The sequence below is a fragment of the Augochlora pura genome, chromosome 8 (genome assembly GCF_028453695.1).
Source record: "Augochlora pura isolate Apur16 chromosome 8, APUR_v2.2.1, whole genome shotgun sequence".
NCBI lineage: Eukaryota > Metazoa > Arthropoda > Insecta > Hymenoptera > Halictidae > Augochlora > Augochlora pura.
The window spans coordinates 9,168,756-9,188,755 of NC_135779.1; the positions used below are offsets into that span (position 1 = coordinate 9,168,756).

At 44.4% G+C, this 20,000-nt stretch overlaps 2 protein-coding genes across 8 annotated transcripts; one reads left to right on the forward strand and one right to left on the reverse strand.

Moving 5' to 3' along the window:
- The first annotated feature begins 107 nt into the window (after positions 1–107).
- On the forward strand, positions 108–1,873 carry Geminin (geminin DNA replication inhibitor). 5 transcript variants are annotated; one of them, XM_078188594.1, is made up of 6 exons: positions 108–177; positions 278–379; positions 754–890; positions 973–1,097; positions 1,184–1,356; positions 1,426–1,873. In XM_078188594.1, exons 2-6 carry the CDS (start codon positions 326–328, stop codon positions 1,483–1,485), a joined length of 549 nt encoding a protein of 182 aa, XP_078044720.1. In that variant the 5' UTR covers positions 108–177; positions 278–325; the 3' UTR covers positions 1,486–1,873. The 5 variants fall into 5 exon arrangements, with proteins under 5 accessions (XP_078044720.1, XP_078044721.1, XP_078044723.1 ...); XM_078188595.1 differs by having other exon boundaries at positions 775–890; XM_078188597.1 differs by having other exon boundaries at positions 808–890.
- A 1,473-nt stretch (positions 1,874–3,346) lies between these two features.
- LOC144474092 (uncharacterized) lies at positions 3,347–19,626 on the reverse strand. Of its 3 annotated transcripts, XM_078188590.1 has the most exons (7): positions 19,481–19,626; positions 19,194–19,419; positions 15,207–15,248; positions 14,005–14,223; positions 5,845–10,792; positions 3,722–3,797; positions 3,347–3,405 (listed from the first exon to the last, which is right to left on the reverse strand). In XM_078188590.1, exons 3-5 carry the CDS (start codon positions 15,220–15,222, stop codon positions 6,606–6,608), a joined length of 4,422 nt encoding a protein of 1,473 aa, XP_078044716.1. In that variant the 5' UTR covers positions 15,223–15,248; positions 19,194–19,419; positions 19,481–19,626; the 3' UTR covers positions 3,347–3,405; positions 3,722–3,797; positions 5,845–6,605. The 3 variants fall into 3 exon arrangements, with proteins under 3 accessions (XP_078044716.1, XP_078044717.1, XP_078044718.1); XM_078188591.1 differs by having other exon boundaries at positions 19,194–19,626; XM_078188592.1 differs by lacking the exons at positions 19,194–19,419; positions 19,481–19,626 and adding an exon at positions 18,952–19,158.
- Positions 19,627–20,000: the final 374 nt, after the last annotated feature.

Genomic DNA, 20,000 nt, shown 5'->3' on the forward strand with positions numbered 1-20,000 from the left:
CCAGGCACTTATAAAAACTTCCTATGAAGTTTAGTGTTTTCCTATTATCACTATAAAGACTCACCAGATGGCAATGAATTCCTTAGAATCGCGGGAAATAGTGCATTCTGGGAATAAAGCAATTCGCTGCACAGGAGCAGATGGGACCTTGTTCGATTCTCCTGAGAGTATAAATCGGTAATATATATTTAAATATTTGTTTTAAAAGTATTGTTATATCGGGGTGGATGGAGTAACCTGCCAGTTACTTGCTTCAACAACCGTTTAACGTTACCAGATTTTCTATATAAGATTCAATTGACTTGCGTCTCTAACGGCCACTATCATGAAACCTGGAGGTGGTACGAAAGTTTCTGGCGCCAAAACTGTTGCCTCTGAGGTTAGTACAACATACTTTTCTTTATTATGTTTCACGTAATTTAATTTATGCGGAGACACGAAATTATTATTCAAAGCCCAATTGTATTAATACATTCATATCCTAAATAATTTTCTATTAACTTTCGTGACGTACATTATTCTAATATGAAAATGGATTTCCATATTTTTCCTTTTAATTGAGGATCATCATAGAATGTAACAGTAGGTTTTCGAGACTTTAATTCCAGATTTTAAAAAGTTCATTCCTCTAATATGAATCCACTTAATTTCATATCACGTAATTTTATTATTACTTTAATTAATTCATTTAGTCTATCATGTATTAACGCTAAACAAGTAATTGCACGGACAGCTTCAAATTGCATCATGTAGTCTTCTTTTTCAATGGAACAGGATAAGGTCAGACCATCTTTACACGTTTTGCAGCCAACAGCCACCGACAAAGAAAATTTAGTTGGTGGTGGGAGGATGCTCAGATCTGCTTTAGCCACGAAAGAGGTGCTGAAACCGTAAGAAAGATTTATTTTCTTGTTATTATTATGCTTGTAATATCTTTTGGTTATATTATGCAAAAGTGTCTTTGTATTTCAGTGAAATAACAGAGAAACCTAAACATGATACTACAAAACGTAAAAAAGTTTCAGTCAAAGATAAAGCTGTCCAAACTGCAAGAGGAGATAAAATTAAGATAGAAGTAGAAGATCTGACATCTGAAGGTACTATCATGGATATTATGCTCCAATAAGTGATAAGATGTAGACAGTCATTTATCTTAAATATGTTATTTGTATATTTATACCAGCTGGACCAAGTGAAAACTATTGGGAAGTGTTAGCAGAAAGGCGGCGAATAGTTCTTGAAGATGCTTTAGAAGAAAACAAGGAATTAAGTGATCGTGTGGAGAAATTAGAAGAAGAAAATCGATTATATAAAGAAATGTTGGACGAGTCCAGAGCACTTGTTGAAGTTTTACAGGTGCATATTAATGGCTATCTTTTTCTTCTTGTAACATTTAAATAATACTGACTGTAATATTTATTCCAGGATATGCTTGGAGAAGACGGAAACGGTATAAATAATTCTCTAGACGATAGTGCTCTGTAATTTAATGTTTATATAACAAGTGCCAAATGTGGTGCCTTCTGATTCGTAATATAAGTGTCCCCATATTGGAGACAAATACAATGCTCTTGTCTCTGATATGACGAGCAGCATAATAAAAAGTCTGAGTAAATGATCTTTGAATGGTAAATGATGGAACTTCCACATATTATTCTAATATATTTAGTCATCCAGATTCATCTGTATTTACCAACAGAGAAAATATTCATTTTTAACTGTCTACCTATTCAAAGTAAGACTATGGCCGTGGCCACAAATACATTTACCTCATAGAGTACTACTTATATTACTACGTATACATTTATATATATAGTATCGTAATTACAATTAATAAACGGATTTATTAAAATTGTTTTTTGTATCAATATCCTCCGCTCGCTTCGTTAAATTCATGTCCAACTTTTGTAATTCTCTCATAAACCATGTGAGACAGTCTTTTTATCATGTATTCAACCATAAGAGAACATTGTTACAGCCTATTCCAGGGAATAATGGTGTCAACGAAGAGATTGCTAGTATCACGTATTTATTTCACAAATCTTTGGCATAAAACACCTTAAGTTCCATTGAAAAAATATCAACGCTAATATCAGTTTTGGCAGCAATCGACCAGTGGTCTCGTCGATACGATTGTCGCGGAGCACCGCGCGTCGGAGGAAGCCATTATTATCTACTGCACCATTATCATAAAAACATATTTTCGTGAAAGGTAATCAAGTTCGAAAGGCTGCTCGGAAGTCGTGCGTAAAATATTATCGGACACTCTACTGAATGCGGGACGCAATAAGCGAACTTTCCATATTCACTGTTCTCAACACGGAGGGTTTCGCTTCGAGTGTGTATGTACTTTGATCAGATTTCTTTCCCATCTCGCGTCGAAGGATGTGACCATATTTCTTTTTGTTTTATGACCAATTCAACGGATGATAGAATTGTCTTGCGAGAGTCGGTGAACGTTGGGTTTGCACTGCGGAACGCTGTTGGTAAGCGTAAACGTTAGGTCTTCTAATCCTCGTCCTTGAAGCGGCGGTAGATGGACTGCACGTAGGTGAAGACACACTTCCAGTCCGGTTTTCGCATCATCACCATGTCCTCGACATCAAGCAACGGTACGATGCCGGCTAGTTCGCTGCGAGGCACATTTGAATCATCAGACTTTGGAGTATTTGATTGGAGTATTTTGATTACTTCATACACGACAGGACTAAAAAGAATTGATATGATTCTTTATAATGTAGTTAATTAAACCTTGAATCACCTAATTTTAATTAAATTCTGAATCTTCTCTTTCCACCTTGTAGGATCGATTCTTTAAGCAAACATCTACTTTTGATTTCAAGGATAATTCGCTAGGAACGGAATTCACATGAATATCTGCAGACTATTGGGAAAGTGTCAGGGATATCTAAGCATTCTGAATATAAATGGTAATTGAATTGTCATTTCTCGAGAGAAGAAATAATGACGCATACTCGGCTTTACTAAACGCCAAATCGAAGTTCATTCTGCGGTTCTCCGGCCGCAGGGAATTGTAGTCAAATGCTTCCGGTCTGAAGTGGTGGAGCAAAGCGCAGAATGCCAATCCATTGTTCCAGCTTGTGGAGAAATTGTCCAGCTGCACGTTCTGCAAAAGAGAAGAGAGTGGATAGGGAAGCACGTGGCCTGTGTTTTGAGGAACGGTGTCGCAACTACGGGTAGCAGCTGCGAATCAATTTTACTTGGTGACACGCAATTAACCGGCCGTTTCTGTAAATAACTGTTTTACAACGCGGATTTACCTCGTACTCTTTGGTCTTGGAACGGCACCACGCCAGTAGCCTCTCTTTTATTTGGGCCGCGTTGTCCCTCACCGCTGGCTCGGTAAACTTGAATCGAAACTCTGTTGCCGGTGACTTTACGGGACTAAATATAGAAAGAAAAGGCACGCGTTAAACTCCTAAAAGAACCATCCCCCTTAGCCGCTGCGAATTTGCAACCGACTGCGCATATAGCAAATGCTGCGTCGTTTCTGTATTGAATTACAACGGGCTACTACAACTGTCCAGATTCAGGATGTTGGGTGCTTATAAGATCGTCCCATAAACAATGCAAATTTCATTTTATATTCCTGGTAGATAACATGGAAGATGTAAGCATTTTGAAAATAGTCGAAGCGTGATTAAGGAGGCATAGGAAATTAATTATAAATAAACAATGATCGTAAATTGTTTTTAATTACCTCGGTGACGAAGCGGCGCTATTTTGCCTGTCGAGTTCACGAAACTTGGCAAACGGCGATAGTGGCTTCTTGCGGGCTGAAAAATGAAGGGGACCGTTTGAGCTAAATAAAAGAAATAACTGTAACATAGATCGTCAGCGCAAACGTTAGGGTTTTATCATTGATCACGCAATCTGTCATCGGACCAACAAAAAAAAATAGAAAAGATTGTTAATCATCGCTACACCTATGTTTCGTAAGAAAGAAAACCAACGTTTGTCAATAAATCGCTTCGCATGTGAGAATTATTAGAAGGATCTGGCAAAAAAGACAAAAACAAAGTCTATCTTTCGTTTCTCAACCTCGTCGCGATTCTTTGATCATTCGAATTTCTTGTGTATTACAAATATGTTTTAATCTCGATTTGTTTGACGGCTGTCCAGTCGTGAATTACGTCCTTGACACAGCAAATGATAAACGAATCAACGGGAATTCGTAGAAAACAAAGTGTGAAGGATGTCATTTACGACTCGATCTAGTCGAGAGACACATCTTTTGTTCTCATGTTTCGTGAGCTGCAACGAGGCGATCACGAAATCGCTTCACGAGTAAAGAAAAAAATACAAAAAAAAAAGAGAAGAAAAACGAAAACACGCGGAACTTTGTCCAGCTAAAAGAAGAAGAAAAGAAAAATGAAAAAACCAAAGAAAGAAGAGAAAAGAGTTAAAACAGGCTGGTGTGCTCGTATAAGTATATTGTTTAAACAATCCTCCTCCGCCGCCTCGTGTGCAGCGGGTACGCGTGCGTGTGATCGCACACCCACACACAGAGACGCACTGGTACCCGCCGTGTACACCAAAATGGCGGCGCAGTTTCTCGGCCTCTCGCTGGATTTACAATCGCAATACTGAAACTTGTCAGAAGAGAGAAAGAGAGAGAGAGATAAAGAGAGTGAAAAAGAGATTCCACACGCAGTGGGTTCCGCGAATAAAGCGTTCGAAACTTGGCTGGCCCGTGTCCCGAATGTTTACAATCTCCAAATAAATGCACGTGTGCCGGGACCGGCGCTATTTTTGCGTCGATAGAGGACGAATTATATTTTCGTCGATCGAACGATAATTTGCGATCGCCCGCGGCCTCCTTGATGGAGACGGAGAAACCGAGAGAGGACAATGGAAAATCGCTCCCTCCGTAGAGAGGATTCGGTTATTGAAAGAGAACACTGTTACGGTTGCTTGCCAGACTTGTTAAGTAAAAAAGAATCCTTAGACGGTTTGCGGTGGCCTTCACCGCCAAAGTGTTAATGTGATTAATTTTGAGAACCAGAAGGAGCAGTTTTCCGCATTATGTACTGGGTGTTCCGTCAACTGACAATGACCTCTTAGTAATTCGCTTGGCTCTTTTCTGCTGAACCGTGACCCTTCGAATTTAGTGGATTGTACAGATATTTAAGCCGCAAAAAATATTAACCCTTTACTGAAGTTGTAACATTAACTGCTTTCAAAGGAAATCTATTAACACTGAATGCTGTATGTGGATGACGGAATTATATGCTCGGATTTGAAAATGAATTTGCCCGTTAAGCTATTATATATTTTAAATGTTATGAATTTTTAGAAAAAGTAAAAATGTTCAAATGCAATTTATGTCATACAACTTAGCTTTTTAATTTTAATTTGTTCAAATGAAATACTTTAATTTTATGCAATTTTTAGAATGGATTACATGGCGGCTTAAGTGGTAAATATACACGTTAGTCACTTCGTTTCAGAGAAAATACAATTCTGTTGTTTTGTAGTTGGTGTTCTCATCGTTATTTCAAAGAAAAACGTACTGCGAAGGGGTCAACGATGCAACATCATCAGAAGCAATAGTTGTCTTGCAAGTAGACTTTTTCAACTGCACGGTGATCCATCTTTAACGTCAGTTTCGGAACACCCTGTACAAATAGTCCGCCTCCACGAGGAGTGCCGTGGCGTGTGTGTGAGTTTATGTAAGTGTCACGTGTCGCCTCTAATAAGGTTCTCTACTTGCGCCTGTAAAGGTGCTACATTTGTTAAACTCGTGCAGAGTCCGGATGGTGCAAGCTAACACGCTACTGCGCGGCAAAAAAGGATCAACAAAGATGAAGGGCTGTGACTCACTGCTTTATTCGGGGTTTGGCACGACCTTCTAGCACGACTCTCAACGTCCGTCCGCAAAACGTGTTCGCAGCGCGCGACTCGAGGCTTATTAAAAAAAGAAGAGAAAAGAGAGAAAGAAAGACAAGAAGTAGAAGAACAGAGAGAGAGAGAGAGAGAGAAATATAAAAAATAGAAGAGAACAATAATAACGATAAAGAAAAAGGACAAGAAAGATTAAGAAGCACACGCGCCCCCCTTCGTATCCGAACGAGAACGCGAATCGATGCGTTCAGTCTTGTTTTCTCAACGATCATTCAGCGACCCCTTCGATCACTAACGACAAAAGATCGCTGATCCTCGTTGCCGATGTTCCTGCGAAGTCCTGGAGGCGAACTTCTCCCGATCCGCTTCGTGTCATCTCTTAAGCACTGAATTCCTCTTGCCTCTCGGATCTCTTTTCCGAGAGAATTTCACTCCCCTAATTCTAGCTTCTCCGTTCTCGGAATAGTCACGTCTATGGCACTCGGTCCTCGCGATGGACGTATACAACGCGACAAAGGAACTAAGCGACTAGAAACAGGCGAGAAGAAGAGGATACCCGCTACAGTCCTGGCCAAGCGTTCCTCCTTCATCATCATCATCATCATCATAATCGTCATCTTCTTCTTCTTCCTCTTCTTCTTCTTTAAGGAGCAACCGGCTGGACTAAACAACGGAACGATTCCAGCTAAGGTAACTGATCCCGGCCAAACCGAGGACGAAACGACAACGGTGACCCGCGGTCAGCATTGATGACGGCCGTCGGTCCTGGTCGCTTCCTCGAACAGATCGTCGAACACCTTGTCGACGTCCGCCGTGTTCACGTTCAACAGCGGCGCTTGTTGATCGCTCTTGATCACCAGCTTGAGCCTCTCGTCCGCTATTCCCGGCATCGTTCGGCTCCGGGACAGTCCGACCATGGTCTTTTGCAGGTTTCTGGGCGACCGTCTGCTCTTCGAATGGTGGTCTCTGACCTCGACTGGCTCCACGGGACTGTCAAAGTACTGTCTGATCTTGTCCTCCATCTTCTTCACGCTGTCAGCCATCGAGGATGCCTCGAACTGCTTCGATCGCAGTTTCTGGGATGACGGTGACCTCGGCTTTGGCGGCTTAGGATGCGGCGAGGGCTTCGAGACGGGAGTTGCCGACGCGTTTACTCGAGAAGTACGAGGGTAGCCGGTCGACAGGGCTAACTGATGCCACGACTCCGACTTGGACAGAACGATCGATCTTGAAGGCTTGGTCGCGCAGGAGACCAGATACTCGTCGCTGGAGTCGATTGTCGCTCCGTTCGGGATCGGGGAGCGTTCCTTCTGGATCGGTTTCGTCTGGCTGTTCGGCGGCGGCTCGTAGGCTTCCCTGAGCGCACCCACTCGGTTCGCCGATATCGAGGTTACCGAATTCACCGGCGAATGGGTCCTCTGGGGTTCCGGTTTCTTCTGCGGAGTCGGAGTTAAGTATTGGCCGTACTTGGACGGCTGATGATCTGCCGGCTGGTCGAAGTTCGCTGGCTGGCTGAAGCTGTGCGGCTGAGTTTGAGAAATCGAAGGTCGGTTCGTGATGGGAGATTGGTTGAAGCCTTGCTGATGAATCGGAGGAATGCTTCCGGTTTGACTTAAGCTGGAAGACTGACTTAAACTTTGTTGATGGACCGGTGGGATGTTTCTAGATTGAGTGAAGCTAGAAGGCTGACCCGATCCTTGCTGATGGACCGGAGCGATGTTACCGGATTGATGCGAGCTAGACGATTGACCGAAGCTTTGTTGATGAGCTGGGGAGGTGCTACCTGGCTGAGTAGAACCGATGGATTGGCTGTAGTTGCGTTGGTAGCTGTGACTGAGCTGACTCTCGCAGCTCTCTGATAGAATCTTAGGTTGGCTACCGCTGCTCATTGGCTGATTGATGTTTGGTGGATACTGAAGAGGTTCGTCGTTCAAAGACGTGAGCTCATTCTGCAGCCGTCGAACCAGGCTCTGTTGCAACAGATTGTGTCTACGGATCTCGTCCTCGGGAGTGGCGGCTTCACTGGTGGCTGGTCTCGACCTGGAAGACCACTGGGACGGTGAAGGCGATGAGGATGCTCTCGAGTCGAGCAACAGCTCCTCAGAACGAGGCTCGGGGCTGTCGACGGAGGATGCAACGGTAGCGATCGCACAGGTGTATCTCGTCACTACTCCGACATCTGGACTGATGTCCTGGTTTTGGATGTTCTGATCGTCCATGAACGGAGAGTCGTTCACAGGCCATTCGGTTGTTTTCTCCGTTACCTCTTCCGGTTGATTGTAGTCCGACAAGCTCGGAGAAATGTAGGGGTGCGCGCGATCCTCGCTGATATCCTTCCGGCAGTTCTCCGAGTCGAACCTTGGATCCTTTTTCACTAGATCAACAGGATTGTCGGGATGTTTCCGATGACTCTGGTTAGATTCATCGTGATGCACGGTATCTCTATAGGCATTGTCACTGAAAGCTTGGCGAGGATTCACCATCGAAGGATTGTCCGGAACTGTACGGTAGTTCTGATTGTGGTCCAGAACGAACCTTTGAGGATCAGGACGGTAAACGTTGGATTCTCGATCGGGGATAGGCTTCCATTGCTTGTCGATGTTCGCATTGCTCGCCATTGGCACACTTGGCTTCTCTAGATCGGTGGTTTGAACGGCGGCGTTGCTGCAAGCTGTGGCCCCTTTCGCGATCCTCGGCGCCACTCTGAACGACCGTCCTTCGTCCTGATGGTCGTCGTTGATCCCTGTCTGCACAGCCACCGAGGAGCTGCCTCTCAAAGTAGCGTCGGCGAAGTGTTGCTTCGACGGCTCCCTCTCGCCATAGCCAGCCGATTTGATCGTCTCGAATGTGTTCTTAAAAGGAACTTTATTATCGTTGGATTCGCGACGATGGACGGTATACTGCTGGATCGTCTGAGGATTCTGATTGACAGGGATCTTGAAGGAGATCTTGCCGTCCACCACGCCAGATTCTCGAATTCGCGGGTTCTCGAACTTCCTCGTGTCTACGGAGCCCTTGCCAACGAAGGGAGCGAACTGCTTGCAGAATGATTTGTAGTCAATCTTGCCGTTTTCCGTAATCGGCCTGTTCTTGTTCTGACTTTTGTCCTGATCGAGCCAGGGCGGTCTCGGCAAGGCGGGTTTTTCGTGATGCTCCACCTCGGGCCTGGTTTTTGTCGGAGCGTTGTCGAACATCATCCTCGCCTTCTCCTTCAAAGTGTTCGTCGGCACCGGAGCGCTTTTCGGCCAGTGATAGGACGGTGGGACCTTAGATGGTGACACGGGTGATTTCTCGATTTTCCTGAACGGCGAGGAAGGCGCGTGCCTGAAGCCGCCGCCACTGTCTTTCATCATTGGTGGGTTATAGCTCGATCTCGGATCCGAGTCCGTGGAGTATGCCGGACTCTGCGCTGCTCCTGGGAACATCTTGTTGGCCCTGTCCTTCAAGGAGGGCCTGTTCTCCCTCTCCTCGAGACCGGTCGGCTTGTCGAAGGCCGTCTTGATGTTGGAGAACCTGCTGTTCCAGTTCTTGTTCGCCAGCGAGGACATGTCCGTCGTCTTCGTGAACCCGAACGGCTTGTAAGGGACCGCCGTGTTCACCGGCGCCTCATTGTTTTTGTTGATCAATGCCAGGAACTTCCTGTCGTTCTCCGTTCTCGGCTGTAACGTCGGCACCGTGCTGCCGGCATTCAGGCTAGCTTTGTCCCCCACGTTGATGGGCCGCCTTAGAGAGACGCAGCCGGTGCTCTCGCGACCGAGACTTTCCGCTTGCAGCTTCAAGTAGCTGGGTATATCTATAGTGTTTGCACGTTTGATCTTCGACTTCTTTGCGGTGAACTTGTTAGGCGGAGGGAACCTGCTAGAAGCTACCTGTTCCGCGCGCTGTCTGAGAGCAGCCGCTAGCTTGCTCACGCGACTCCTCTCGTCATTCTCCTCATTGTTCTGCGGAGTATTCTCGCAGTTCACTTGGTAGCCGTTGTATTGAGTCTGTACAGCCTCGCTCGGCTCCTCCGGCTGCGTTACTTTGTAACTCTCCCTAATCACCTTGTTCTTGTCCTCGAGCACCTGGCGCTGGTTGATGGCGTCCTTGATGCACTTGTCCCGAACCTCCTCGGGCTTCTTCTCCAGGCTCGCAGCAGCCTCACTGCTGCCAGTCTCTTTCTCTTTTACCGGCGATATATCCTCCAGTTGCGCGATGTGGCTCCTCTCCTCTTCTAGCCACTTCCTTGCCTTCGCCAACTCCTCGGCAGAGACGCCGATGGTGTGTCTGGTGCCTCTGCGCCGTCTGCTCAAGGACGTGGAGGGTAGCACTGCGACCGGCGCGAGGGACGGCTGTTTCTCCGGTTGCTTCCCCGGCTGCTTCTCTTTCTCCTCGGACCCCTGCAGTCTGGACAACAGGCTGGACACCAGGCCCAACAGGTGCAGCTTGCTGGTGGGGTCTGAGGCGGCACCGTTCTTTGCTAGAGCTGCGACGTCGATTCGCTCCAAGGTCTCGCGAAGCCGCGACAACGCGGTCTCGATGTCCGACAGCAGCAGGTCCTCGAGGAACTTCAGGTCCTTCCGTAGCTCTGGTTCCTTGCAGTCGACCAGCACCCTTTCCATGGAACTCCGTAGCCGGAAGTCCTCCTCCGAGTCCACGCCGGAGTCCTCCGGCACCGGCTGAGGAGGCTCCTCGGTCTCCTGACCGCTCCCTGACGTGGCCAGCGAGTGCTCGAGCGCTGTCCGCAGACGCTCTACCAGCACCGGCAACGAATTCCACTCACCGACTGCCGAGGTCTCCGTCGGCTGTCCATCACTGCTTTCCGCCGCCCCTACTTCGGCTACTGGCTGCTCCTCTTCGACTGCTGAGCTAGCGACCGTTGCGTCGCTCGCGCCGGTCGTGCCGGTCGCGTCGGCGACCGCTACGGTTGTTTCCGGCGTCGAACGCGCTGAAAAAGAAACGACACGAGACGGGGGTTGAACCCTGCCGACCTGGCCACCGGAGCGGCTGCCTCGAGGAACGCGGGGATACCGCCCCTGGCCAAACGTGTTCGATTCGCGTTTGAAACTAGATACAGTCGACCACAGAGGTGTAGATCAGCTTTTTAACACCGTCACTGCCACGCCAACAACTTTGAACAGTTCACAAAATAATCAAATGAAAAGTGTTATAACGGAATCATTGTTTTTCAAATTAGATTCGAACATGAGTTCTCTCTTTAAGATATTAGGAGTTTACTATACAATGTCTAACACAGATTTTTCAAAAGTTACGATCGATTGTAATAATACAAAGAAATTAAGAAATACGGATTGTTTATAGCTCGCGACAGTATCGATGTCATTTTCAACATGCATATATGTCATCAAAATTTCGTAAGATTATCGTTTGATTTTTCTTTTGAATTTTTCAACTGATTGCAATTTTTGCAACAATATTCTTTAGATTATTCCAATTTGGGGAGAGTTATCCCGTTTTCGATGGCTTGCTATATTTTTATGACCGACTGTGTGACGTTGAATTGTGTTTACCGACGTGTACAAATCATGAAAGTCTATTTAAGTGACGCGACAAGGTATTGGAACAATTTCAATACTATGAGGAAGATAGACGTCGACGTTCTTGGTGAGGCTGTAGACAATTGACTGTTTCCGCGAATATCGTAGACAAACAAAGGAGTGTATTTTGGTGTTGATGTTTCATTCACACGTGACGATTTATAAAATTGTATTGTGATAAACGAGGTTTGTTCAATCGAACGCCTGTTGCCAGGGGTAGTATTTACACGAACACACTTGTTTTCGAGGACGACTCATTTGTCGTTTTATTTACATTCCATTAAGCGGCTTTTAAACCTCTCTGTCAAAAGAAGTCGTTACTGCGACTACTCACTAGTTCTAATGTTAAATAAGTTTCACTACTTATTGTGTGCCTGATACAGCATTGCACGAGTAATTAATATTTTCTGTTCGTGTGGACTACACAGACAATTCTAGTTGAAGTTATTGCAACACTTGCAAGTCTAGCGAACCGAATGAACCCTGCTTTATCCATATCGGGCGTCGAATCCCTAATAAACTGAAAATAATAATTATCAATTAGATTATCCTATTGATCCTAATTTCTTGCTCTAGAAACAAAGTCTTATTAAATTCTCAAGAATTTTCGAAACGACAAAAGATTTTTCGCATGAGCAATGGAGGGTTAGAAGATCTCATACACCTAGGAGTCCTTTCTTCTTTAAGGCATGATCTTCTAATAAATAATCATACTTTTTAAATTGCTTAGTCACTTCAATCTATAGCTACTGGTATTTTCAGTTAGGCATTAACATTTTCTGGACGAGAATTTGTCAAAGTACCAAGAACATTTCCCTAAGGGAACTAAATTCCGTATCAGAGACTTCAATAATGGGGAAAACAAACTTCCGTTATGTACATAATTAAATTATATACTCGCAACTTCTAGAGTAAGGTGTACAGTCCTTCATGACATCACAATGTCGACATTCGCCCTGAAAGCGTTAATAATACAGTTCCCGGTGTCAAATGAAGCTATTAACACGCTAAGTGCCGGGTCGGTCACATACAGTGACGTTAATTTTTAACTAGTTTTACAAACTCATTTTTGTCACAACATATTCGAACAATTTGAATTTTGCTAGGATCTTCAGATACCATCCACTACGATAAATTTGAACTTTTTAATTCCGAATGCAAAATATTTTTGATCCGATCGTGTTCTCCGTAGTGTGGGAGACTCCGTAACATTACAGATAACCGGGCATCTCGATTTTGTTGTTCGTCTCAACACAGTCTCGCGGTTATCGTATAAACTCGTCTCTGTTGCGGAGGATGGCACCGATGCTCGGATTAATTAGACACGGTCGGATAAGAAAACGGAAGCGTAGAATGTACGACGAGTTTTCGCGAGAGACCGAAAGGGAGAGGCCGGTTGAGTTTGACCGGCTATCGCGCGCTCGCTCTTTATTTAAAACCCACCGGATTCTCCGCGGGATTTATTTTCGGTCGCTCGTTCAACGCCTCGCAGCTGCCTGCGAGCAAGCGTGACGGACTGAGTAGACGCGAGCCGATTTTCCTAGTCTCCTCGGCTGCGAGGTAATTCGAGGATGGATGGTCCACCAGGTTTCTTTCAGTTTCTCGTTCGCGATCGATCGTCGCGTGCCACCTGTACTCCGATTCCGATACGCTTATCTCCCCGGAGGAAAACCGGGATCCCTCTCGCTAGATCATCCGGATCTGCGCTCGATCACTTGAACAATTTATATACCGTTTCTATACTTAACCCTTCGCATTCGCTTTATTTCAGAATTTGCTGGAACATTGTATGCTTCATTATACGTCTTTGAAAACAGTTTTAAACTACGACCGATCTTTAATTGTGCAATGATCTGGAACCGCAAAGGATCAATGCGATAGCAGTTATTCGGGACAGTAGAAACAATTTTCTTGGCGATATGTCAAGAAAAAGATTTTACTTAATATTTTGTACAGAGATGTATATTTTTGACGCGATATGATTGATCACATTGTGCAATGTATATTTAGAATTCTTGGTTCTGGTTCCTGGTTTTTTCATATTTCACAGCTGATTTCTTGATACGTGTAATTGATTTTTGTATGTAATCTCGCGTCAGAATATATGCAATTAAACAATTAACTGGGCAGTGCCGTTGACGATTCGATGAGAAGAGATTGATAAAAAAAAAAGAGATGAAGATTTAGACTCAGGCTTTCGAGCTATCTATGGTGAAGTGTGTTTGTGAGGATATGATCACCCCGAGACACCAGATTTACGCCCTACACGTTCCGACTGTCTGTATTGCTACAAACAATGACAATATTAGATGAAGGATGCGCTTTCAGAATTTAGTACAATACGTATGTATAGTCAGTTCCATCACCAAAGTTATTCTCCTAAACATGTTTTTAACGAAAACTTGTTATGCTAAGTGTAAATCACAACAAATTTTTTAAAAATGAAGAAAAATACGGTGCAGTTTTTTTTTTTAAAGAGCTTCGAGTGTGCAGAACAAAAGGAGTGATTCTTAAGCATGAAGAACAGTGTCGAATATGTTGAAAAGTTAAAGTTCGAGATTCAGGTGATCCATCTATCCACGAGTTACCATGCATCACGAACCTGGTTGTGTGAACCTCTCGGTCTCGAAGGGCTTCTTCACGGTCTCCACAAACGACACCTTGTCCTCTTTGAACTCCCCGCCGTTACTCTCCTTGGACACTAGCTTCGACTCCTTCGGCACGTCCTCGTAAGTGTCTAAATAGTCAACGGAACTGGACCTGCCGCTCTCCGCCTCGATGATGCTGTGGAAATCATTCCTCTCCACCACGCCTCGAATATCTGGAAATCATCGTCGGTTCACTGTTTCGTCGACATTCATTGCCGGGAATCGCAGCACAGCGAAAATCGCATGAACATTTGAAATAAAGATATCAGACATGTATCAACCAGTGACTAAACAACGGAAGCCGATTAATGGAACCCATTGCGTCCCGTGACGGTCACACGTGCCTCCAGAGGCGATTTTAATGACTGCTTTTAGTGGTGGAGTATCGCAACGTAGCGGAAAGCAGCAAAGTTTAGCCGCGAATCCACCAAAACTGTTCCTTATTGTCAACAGGAAAGTTGATGAACGATAATAAAACGTTTATAGAACATTCCCGCGAACTATTCCGTTATTAAGATTGTTTATCGAACGACGAAATAAGAAAGAGTATTCCTCGCAGAAGGTGTTTTTCTAAACATTTCTAAATAAAATGATACAAATGTTTTGATTCAGCGATTTGAATGCGTTCATAGTTTGCAGAAACGTGTTTAAGATCGAGAATTTGAGTTCGTTTCTAAAATCGCAGAAATCATAAAGAATTGTCCTTGACTAAGTACACTTTTGTTTGAATAAGTTCTAGAAGACAGTAGTCAAAAATTTAATAGATGGGTTTATGTTTCGTTTGGTGGACACACAGCTTTACGTGAGCAGACAGTTCACGTCCAGCAATCACGTGCACTAATTTTCATCAATCTTGAAATAAGATCAGAGCGATAAGAGTAGGGGGAATGGTTACGTTAATGAGATGTTACGTTTGCCAGATTAGAGAAAGAGAGGGAACAAGAAAACTAGTGAGAGAGTAAGAAAGAGTCAGAGAGAGAGAGAGAGTCATATGTTCTCGAGTGAGTCTGCCGGTTTTCAGCATCTTCGATCATCGTACTTTTTCCCCAGAGCTCCTGGACGTGTGCTCGTTCATTATCTATTTACGATACTCAATATTTCTAGGCCAGAGATATTCAAAGAACATCGTGACGCCAGCTCGTAAAGAAGACCTCACCTTCCGTCTCCGACATTTTGATCCTCTGCTTCGACTGGGCGCCTGTAAATCAAAACAAACATCCTTGTTTTATTCAGTCTGCCAAAATGTGTATCCAGCACATTAAAACTAAATGTTGCAATATTATACATTTTATTATTTTCTACAACATCCTATTATTTTCTACATTATCGCACTGTATTAAAATTAGATTTTTTATCTTTATGCAAAAAGAACAATTTTACATAATAGGAACTTCTGTCTTTCTCCAATAATTTTAACACGAAAGTGTTATCTACAATCCGTTCTTTAATCCTTCTAACGTTTCAAATAGCAACTAATTTTTATCATAATAAGATCCGCGATGACACACTTGTCTAATCTGTAAAAATAATTAATAAAATTTAACATAAAATGATCTTTTGAAATAAGGATTGTGCAATATTTCAGTTCACTTAAAATCGCCGAGAAAAACGATGCAGCTAAGGAAACCATTGTTTATGCTTAGTAAAGCATAATGATTTTAGTACAGAAGGAAAACATTGCTTAATGTTATTCGAAGATGTCTCAATGTTCCAAACGTTGCGAGTTATTTCTCTTTGACACAACACATTGCATAAATGTTTCAAGTCACCTTCGGTCGGTCAATAATATTGTGTAATATTGTTGGTCATAAAGGTCTCTCGGGATCCTCAAGGAAATTAGAGGACGCAGGTCTGTCAATAGCTGTCAGATGGATCACAAGTGTCTGCCGAGGGTTTCTAGGAATATTGTCCCTATTTAGCTGCGGCGTTTCAAGCACGACGACATTGAGCTACTTCTATTCGATGGTTGGTTTATTCCGGCGACCCCGAAGAGACTCCTTGGTGAACGACGGAACTCTCCGTTTCCGTGAAACTACGGTCTACTACTGCGATTACCAAGACTTGCTATCGACATTTTTATAGCAATTAGTTGTTCCACCGTTCCGAGAGTTTAAATTTTTATTCTATAAAAACCACGTTTATTAAGTAAAAGGAATCTGTTTACTAGATACATTCCTATGAAAATAAAATTATTTGCATAAATATCCGCAGTCTAGTGATTGATTTTTAGGAAAAGGGCTTGCCGGAACTCCTTAAATGGCCGACTCTAGGTCTAGCCCATGCAATTCGCGATCGCAGGGAAGCGTTGGCGGCTGTTTGGAATATGGCAGGCCTCGCGCGAAAATAACTTTGACCTGTTTTCATGCATACGGAAATTAGGAAGTCCCGCTGATCCGATGCAAGTTGCGCCCCGACTCAATACAAGCGATTCCGCGATCTTTCCGATCCAATGCGATTCTTTGAAATACCGATCACTGACAGTGAAACCGATCATCGTATTTTAAGTATGACATTTACTGTAAATCATATCTCACAGATACAAATGACTACGCGATCGCGCACGAGTGTGTATCATTATCGATTGTAAAACGAAAAATTCGAAATTGATGTTCCAATTGAAATGTATTCCTTCCGTTCAAATGTTTGTAATTAATTTTAGAACACACGTTAATTTCGACCCAGTCTAGCGTTTCTAATGTTGACGCGCCGGCTCGGTGGTGCACGCTCCGCGAATTAACGGACCATGTTTGGGTAATAAATTCCCGTCGAGAACTGGGGCAATGATCTTTCTTGCGAACAAATCGTTGAATCTCTCGTGTTATGTAAGGAACTCGTCGAAAAGGAACGGCCGTTAGAAATAATAGTCCAGACGGAATTAATTTCTACATTAGAATGCGCGTGGTCTACAAATCCACTGCGAAAGACGCGTAAACATTTGGAACGAATAATGCATGTTTTAACGTCTCCGCTTGCAAGTTTACGAATCGCGATGAATATTTTTAATATCTCCGACTCTGTTTATGTGATCCAATGATTCGGTGCGCGATTCTACTATTAAATGAGCGCAAAATCAACGGCCTGCTTTCTAAATGATAACTAAGAAGGATAGTTCGCAGGAAACAATTCTAAAGATTATTCTACTAATGTACAGGATTCGTAACCGTAATAATTTTATAACATTGGTTGCATCGATAGACGTCATAGTTTCAAAGAATCAAGAAAGACGGAGTAAGAATATGTTCGCGCACGTGTCGAGCCGCAGCTAAGAAAAGGCTACCGCAGATAAAAACGTTTTCTCTCTTCGCATGCTGGTGTATTACCATCGACTGCGTATCCTTTGGAACGCGGTAAATAAACACTCTGCTTGTTGATTCGCGTATGATAATAAATGTTTCCGCGAGCGTTGCGTAATGGCGACCCCTCATTTATTCCGTTCCATGAACGAAAGAGCAACAAATAGCTTGATTTTTTTTGCTTTCGATTGGTCGTGAAAAACTATTGGCATTAACAGTTAAGTAACAGGATCTGCCTCGCTATTATAAAATTCTTCGGTCGGTCGAACGGAGCGATCTACTTAAAATGCTCATAGATTTAGGATATCGTGGAACTGTTAACAACTAGACTACGGATTTGATGTATTTATGACCAAAACGTGTAGGTGCAACTTAAAGTAGGCTGATTAAATGAATTCGACAATATCAATCGAAGAGTGGCGGAATCGGTCGAGTATCGGAGAGAGAAAGAGAGGCAGAATCGGAACAATGTCGGTCGTTCTCCGCAATTAAAGAAATAGAACAGAGTAAAAGCGACGAGAGGGTGAAGAAAGCGGACGAGATGTTCCGGTCAGTTTGGTTTGCACGCGGTGCGACCATGATAGGCAAGAAGCGCCTAGGCGGCTCGGCTGCACACGCGGCCGCGTTGCCACGAGGACGCTTACTTGCTTTATAAATAGTCCGGGCGAGTTTCACCGCGGTGTGGACGACTACTGAACAGCCACCACCTTCCCGAGAAAGCACCTTCATCGGCCTTCGCCGATACGCTTTTTACCGAAATACGTAGTACCGTGCGACCTTCTCGCCCCGAGGCGGGTTACAGCAGGATTTTTCGAAGACGGTCAGCTACCGTGGACCACTGCCAGATATTAGAGCGTCGCGCCGGCACTTTGTTGCCCGGTTTGCCGGCCGATTTTGGTCCGGCTCATGAATCGGAAACGCGACGAGGCAGCCGTCCAACGCGTAGATCCTCTCTCGAACTCACATCTGGTACCCGATGCTGACACGATGAGGAATCTCCCTCTCTATCTCTCTCTCACTCACACTCTGTCTGTCTCTCTCTCTCTCTCTCTCTCTCTCTCTCTCTCTCTCTCTCTCTCTCTCCGTGTTCTGTTCTCCTTCTTCCCCGCGTTCCGCGTGAACCGCTATTTCAATCACGATCTATCCGTTTACAAGATCCCGATTTCTTGTACGCATCACTTTCGACGACCACCACGAAGAGAAAGCCGAGAAGGACATCCAGCGGTGGCAATTTTAGTCGAATCCTGACAGACACTTGTGTTAGTTGCTCGGGCGAAATTAGACAAAACAGCTGGCTCGCTACCACCCCTGGCGAGAAGCATCCGGTTCTATGGTCATTCACCGTTCGCAGATTCAAATGGATAATGTGGAAGTTATCGTTTGATTTAATAGTTTGGCTGTCACCGTTTAAGTAAATAACTTTGTTTTAGAATAGTAGAGTTGCATACAGCCTCCATAGAACAACGTTACAATTTTCTCTTACTTAAATCAGCGTGATTCAACAAGCGCGATCAAGATTTTCAGGAATCGAGTCTAGCCCTCGGTTAAGTCTGGAATTGTACGCCGCACATCTTATTTTCTTTTTTTGAAAACTAAATGCTAGCTTACCACGTTTGGAGAACCGCTTGATAATTCACTAATATGTTATTCTGAACAAACACAGCCAAATAGATTCGTCAGGGGCACCCTACTGACCAGTTGAGGGTGACTACAATGAGAACCGTTCGCCAAAACAATCGCGCACAGCCTGAACGCTTCAAATCTCAGGGTGTCCCATGTTGAGCTCACGGATTCGACCGGACACTTGTCTGTCAGGGAGAGGAACGATCTATCGAATGGTGTTCGTTTACCTTGGAAAAGCCAGAGGAGCGGTTGTCGGTGTATTGGGAGCGTTCGCGCTCAGGAGACTGCGCGAGTAGCCAGCCACCGGTCTGCTCGTTCCGGTGGTTATCGTTGCCAGTGGTGGTGGAGCCGCTGGTGGCGATGTTAGTGGTGGTGGCAGCGGCGACGGTGGATGATGCTACCTAGCAGCGCTGCCGTTAAAAGCTCACCGTCACCCGACTCGAATTAGACCGCCTGAAATAGACCGGAGTTATTGCCGGTACTATGGACCAACCTGCCTGGACACACGGAATACCTCTCATCGTCCTCCCGTCGTATAAGACAAGGTGGGCACAATGGGTCGCTTCCGCTACCGGTACCGGACACATCCGAGATGCTCCCTTGGCACCTCTTCTTCTTTAGCGACCGCCTCCTTCTCTTCAGCTTTGCTCCGTCCTCAAGCGGACACCTGGCATCCCGCGCTCCCGCTCGAGCATCTTCCAGTAATTGCCAGGTTACTCCACTCGGCTATTTTTGATGTCACCCGAGGAGATCGTGAATGGATTTAGGCAGCCAGACGTTAATAGGCTTAACGAGTCGAGTACTACTGACCTTATGATCGTCGTCCGACGGCATTGATCGCGATCAAGGGACACGATTCATAGCAGCGATTCATAGCTGGCTTCTTCACGATTGAATCGCTTATATTGCTGTCCCGGCTGAAAAGTATCGTTTGCATTAATGAATATTTCGTGTAATTTTATAATTATCGAATTATCTACCTCGCTTATTTTTCCCTTTTAAAGTGTAATCAGGTCGAAGTGTCTTGTTTCTGA

Excerpts from the sequence above, each read along its gene's own strand:
- Geminin (XM_078188594.1), top strand. The coding sequence starts at position 326 with ATGAAACCTGGAGGTGGTACGAAAGTTTCTGGCGCCAAAACTGTTGCC. Across the intron at positions 891-972 it reads ACGAAAGAGGTGCTGAAACC|TGAAATAACAGAGAAACCTA; the intron begins GTAAGAAAGATT and ends TTTGTATTTCAG. Across the intron at positions 1,098-1,183 it reads AGAAGATCTGACATCTGAAG|CTGGACCAAGTGAAAACTAT; the intron begins GTACTATCATGG and ends TATTTATACCAG.
- LOC144474092 (XM_078188590.1), bottom strand. Across the intron at positions 10,793-14,004 it reads CGAGAGGTTCACACAACCAG|CGCGTTCGACGCCGGAAACA; the intron begins GTTCGTGATGCA and ends TTTCTTTTTCAG.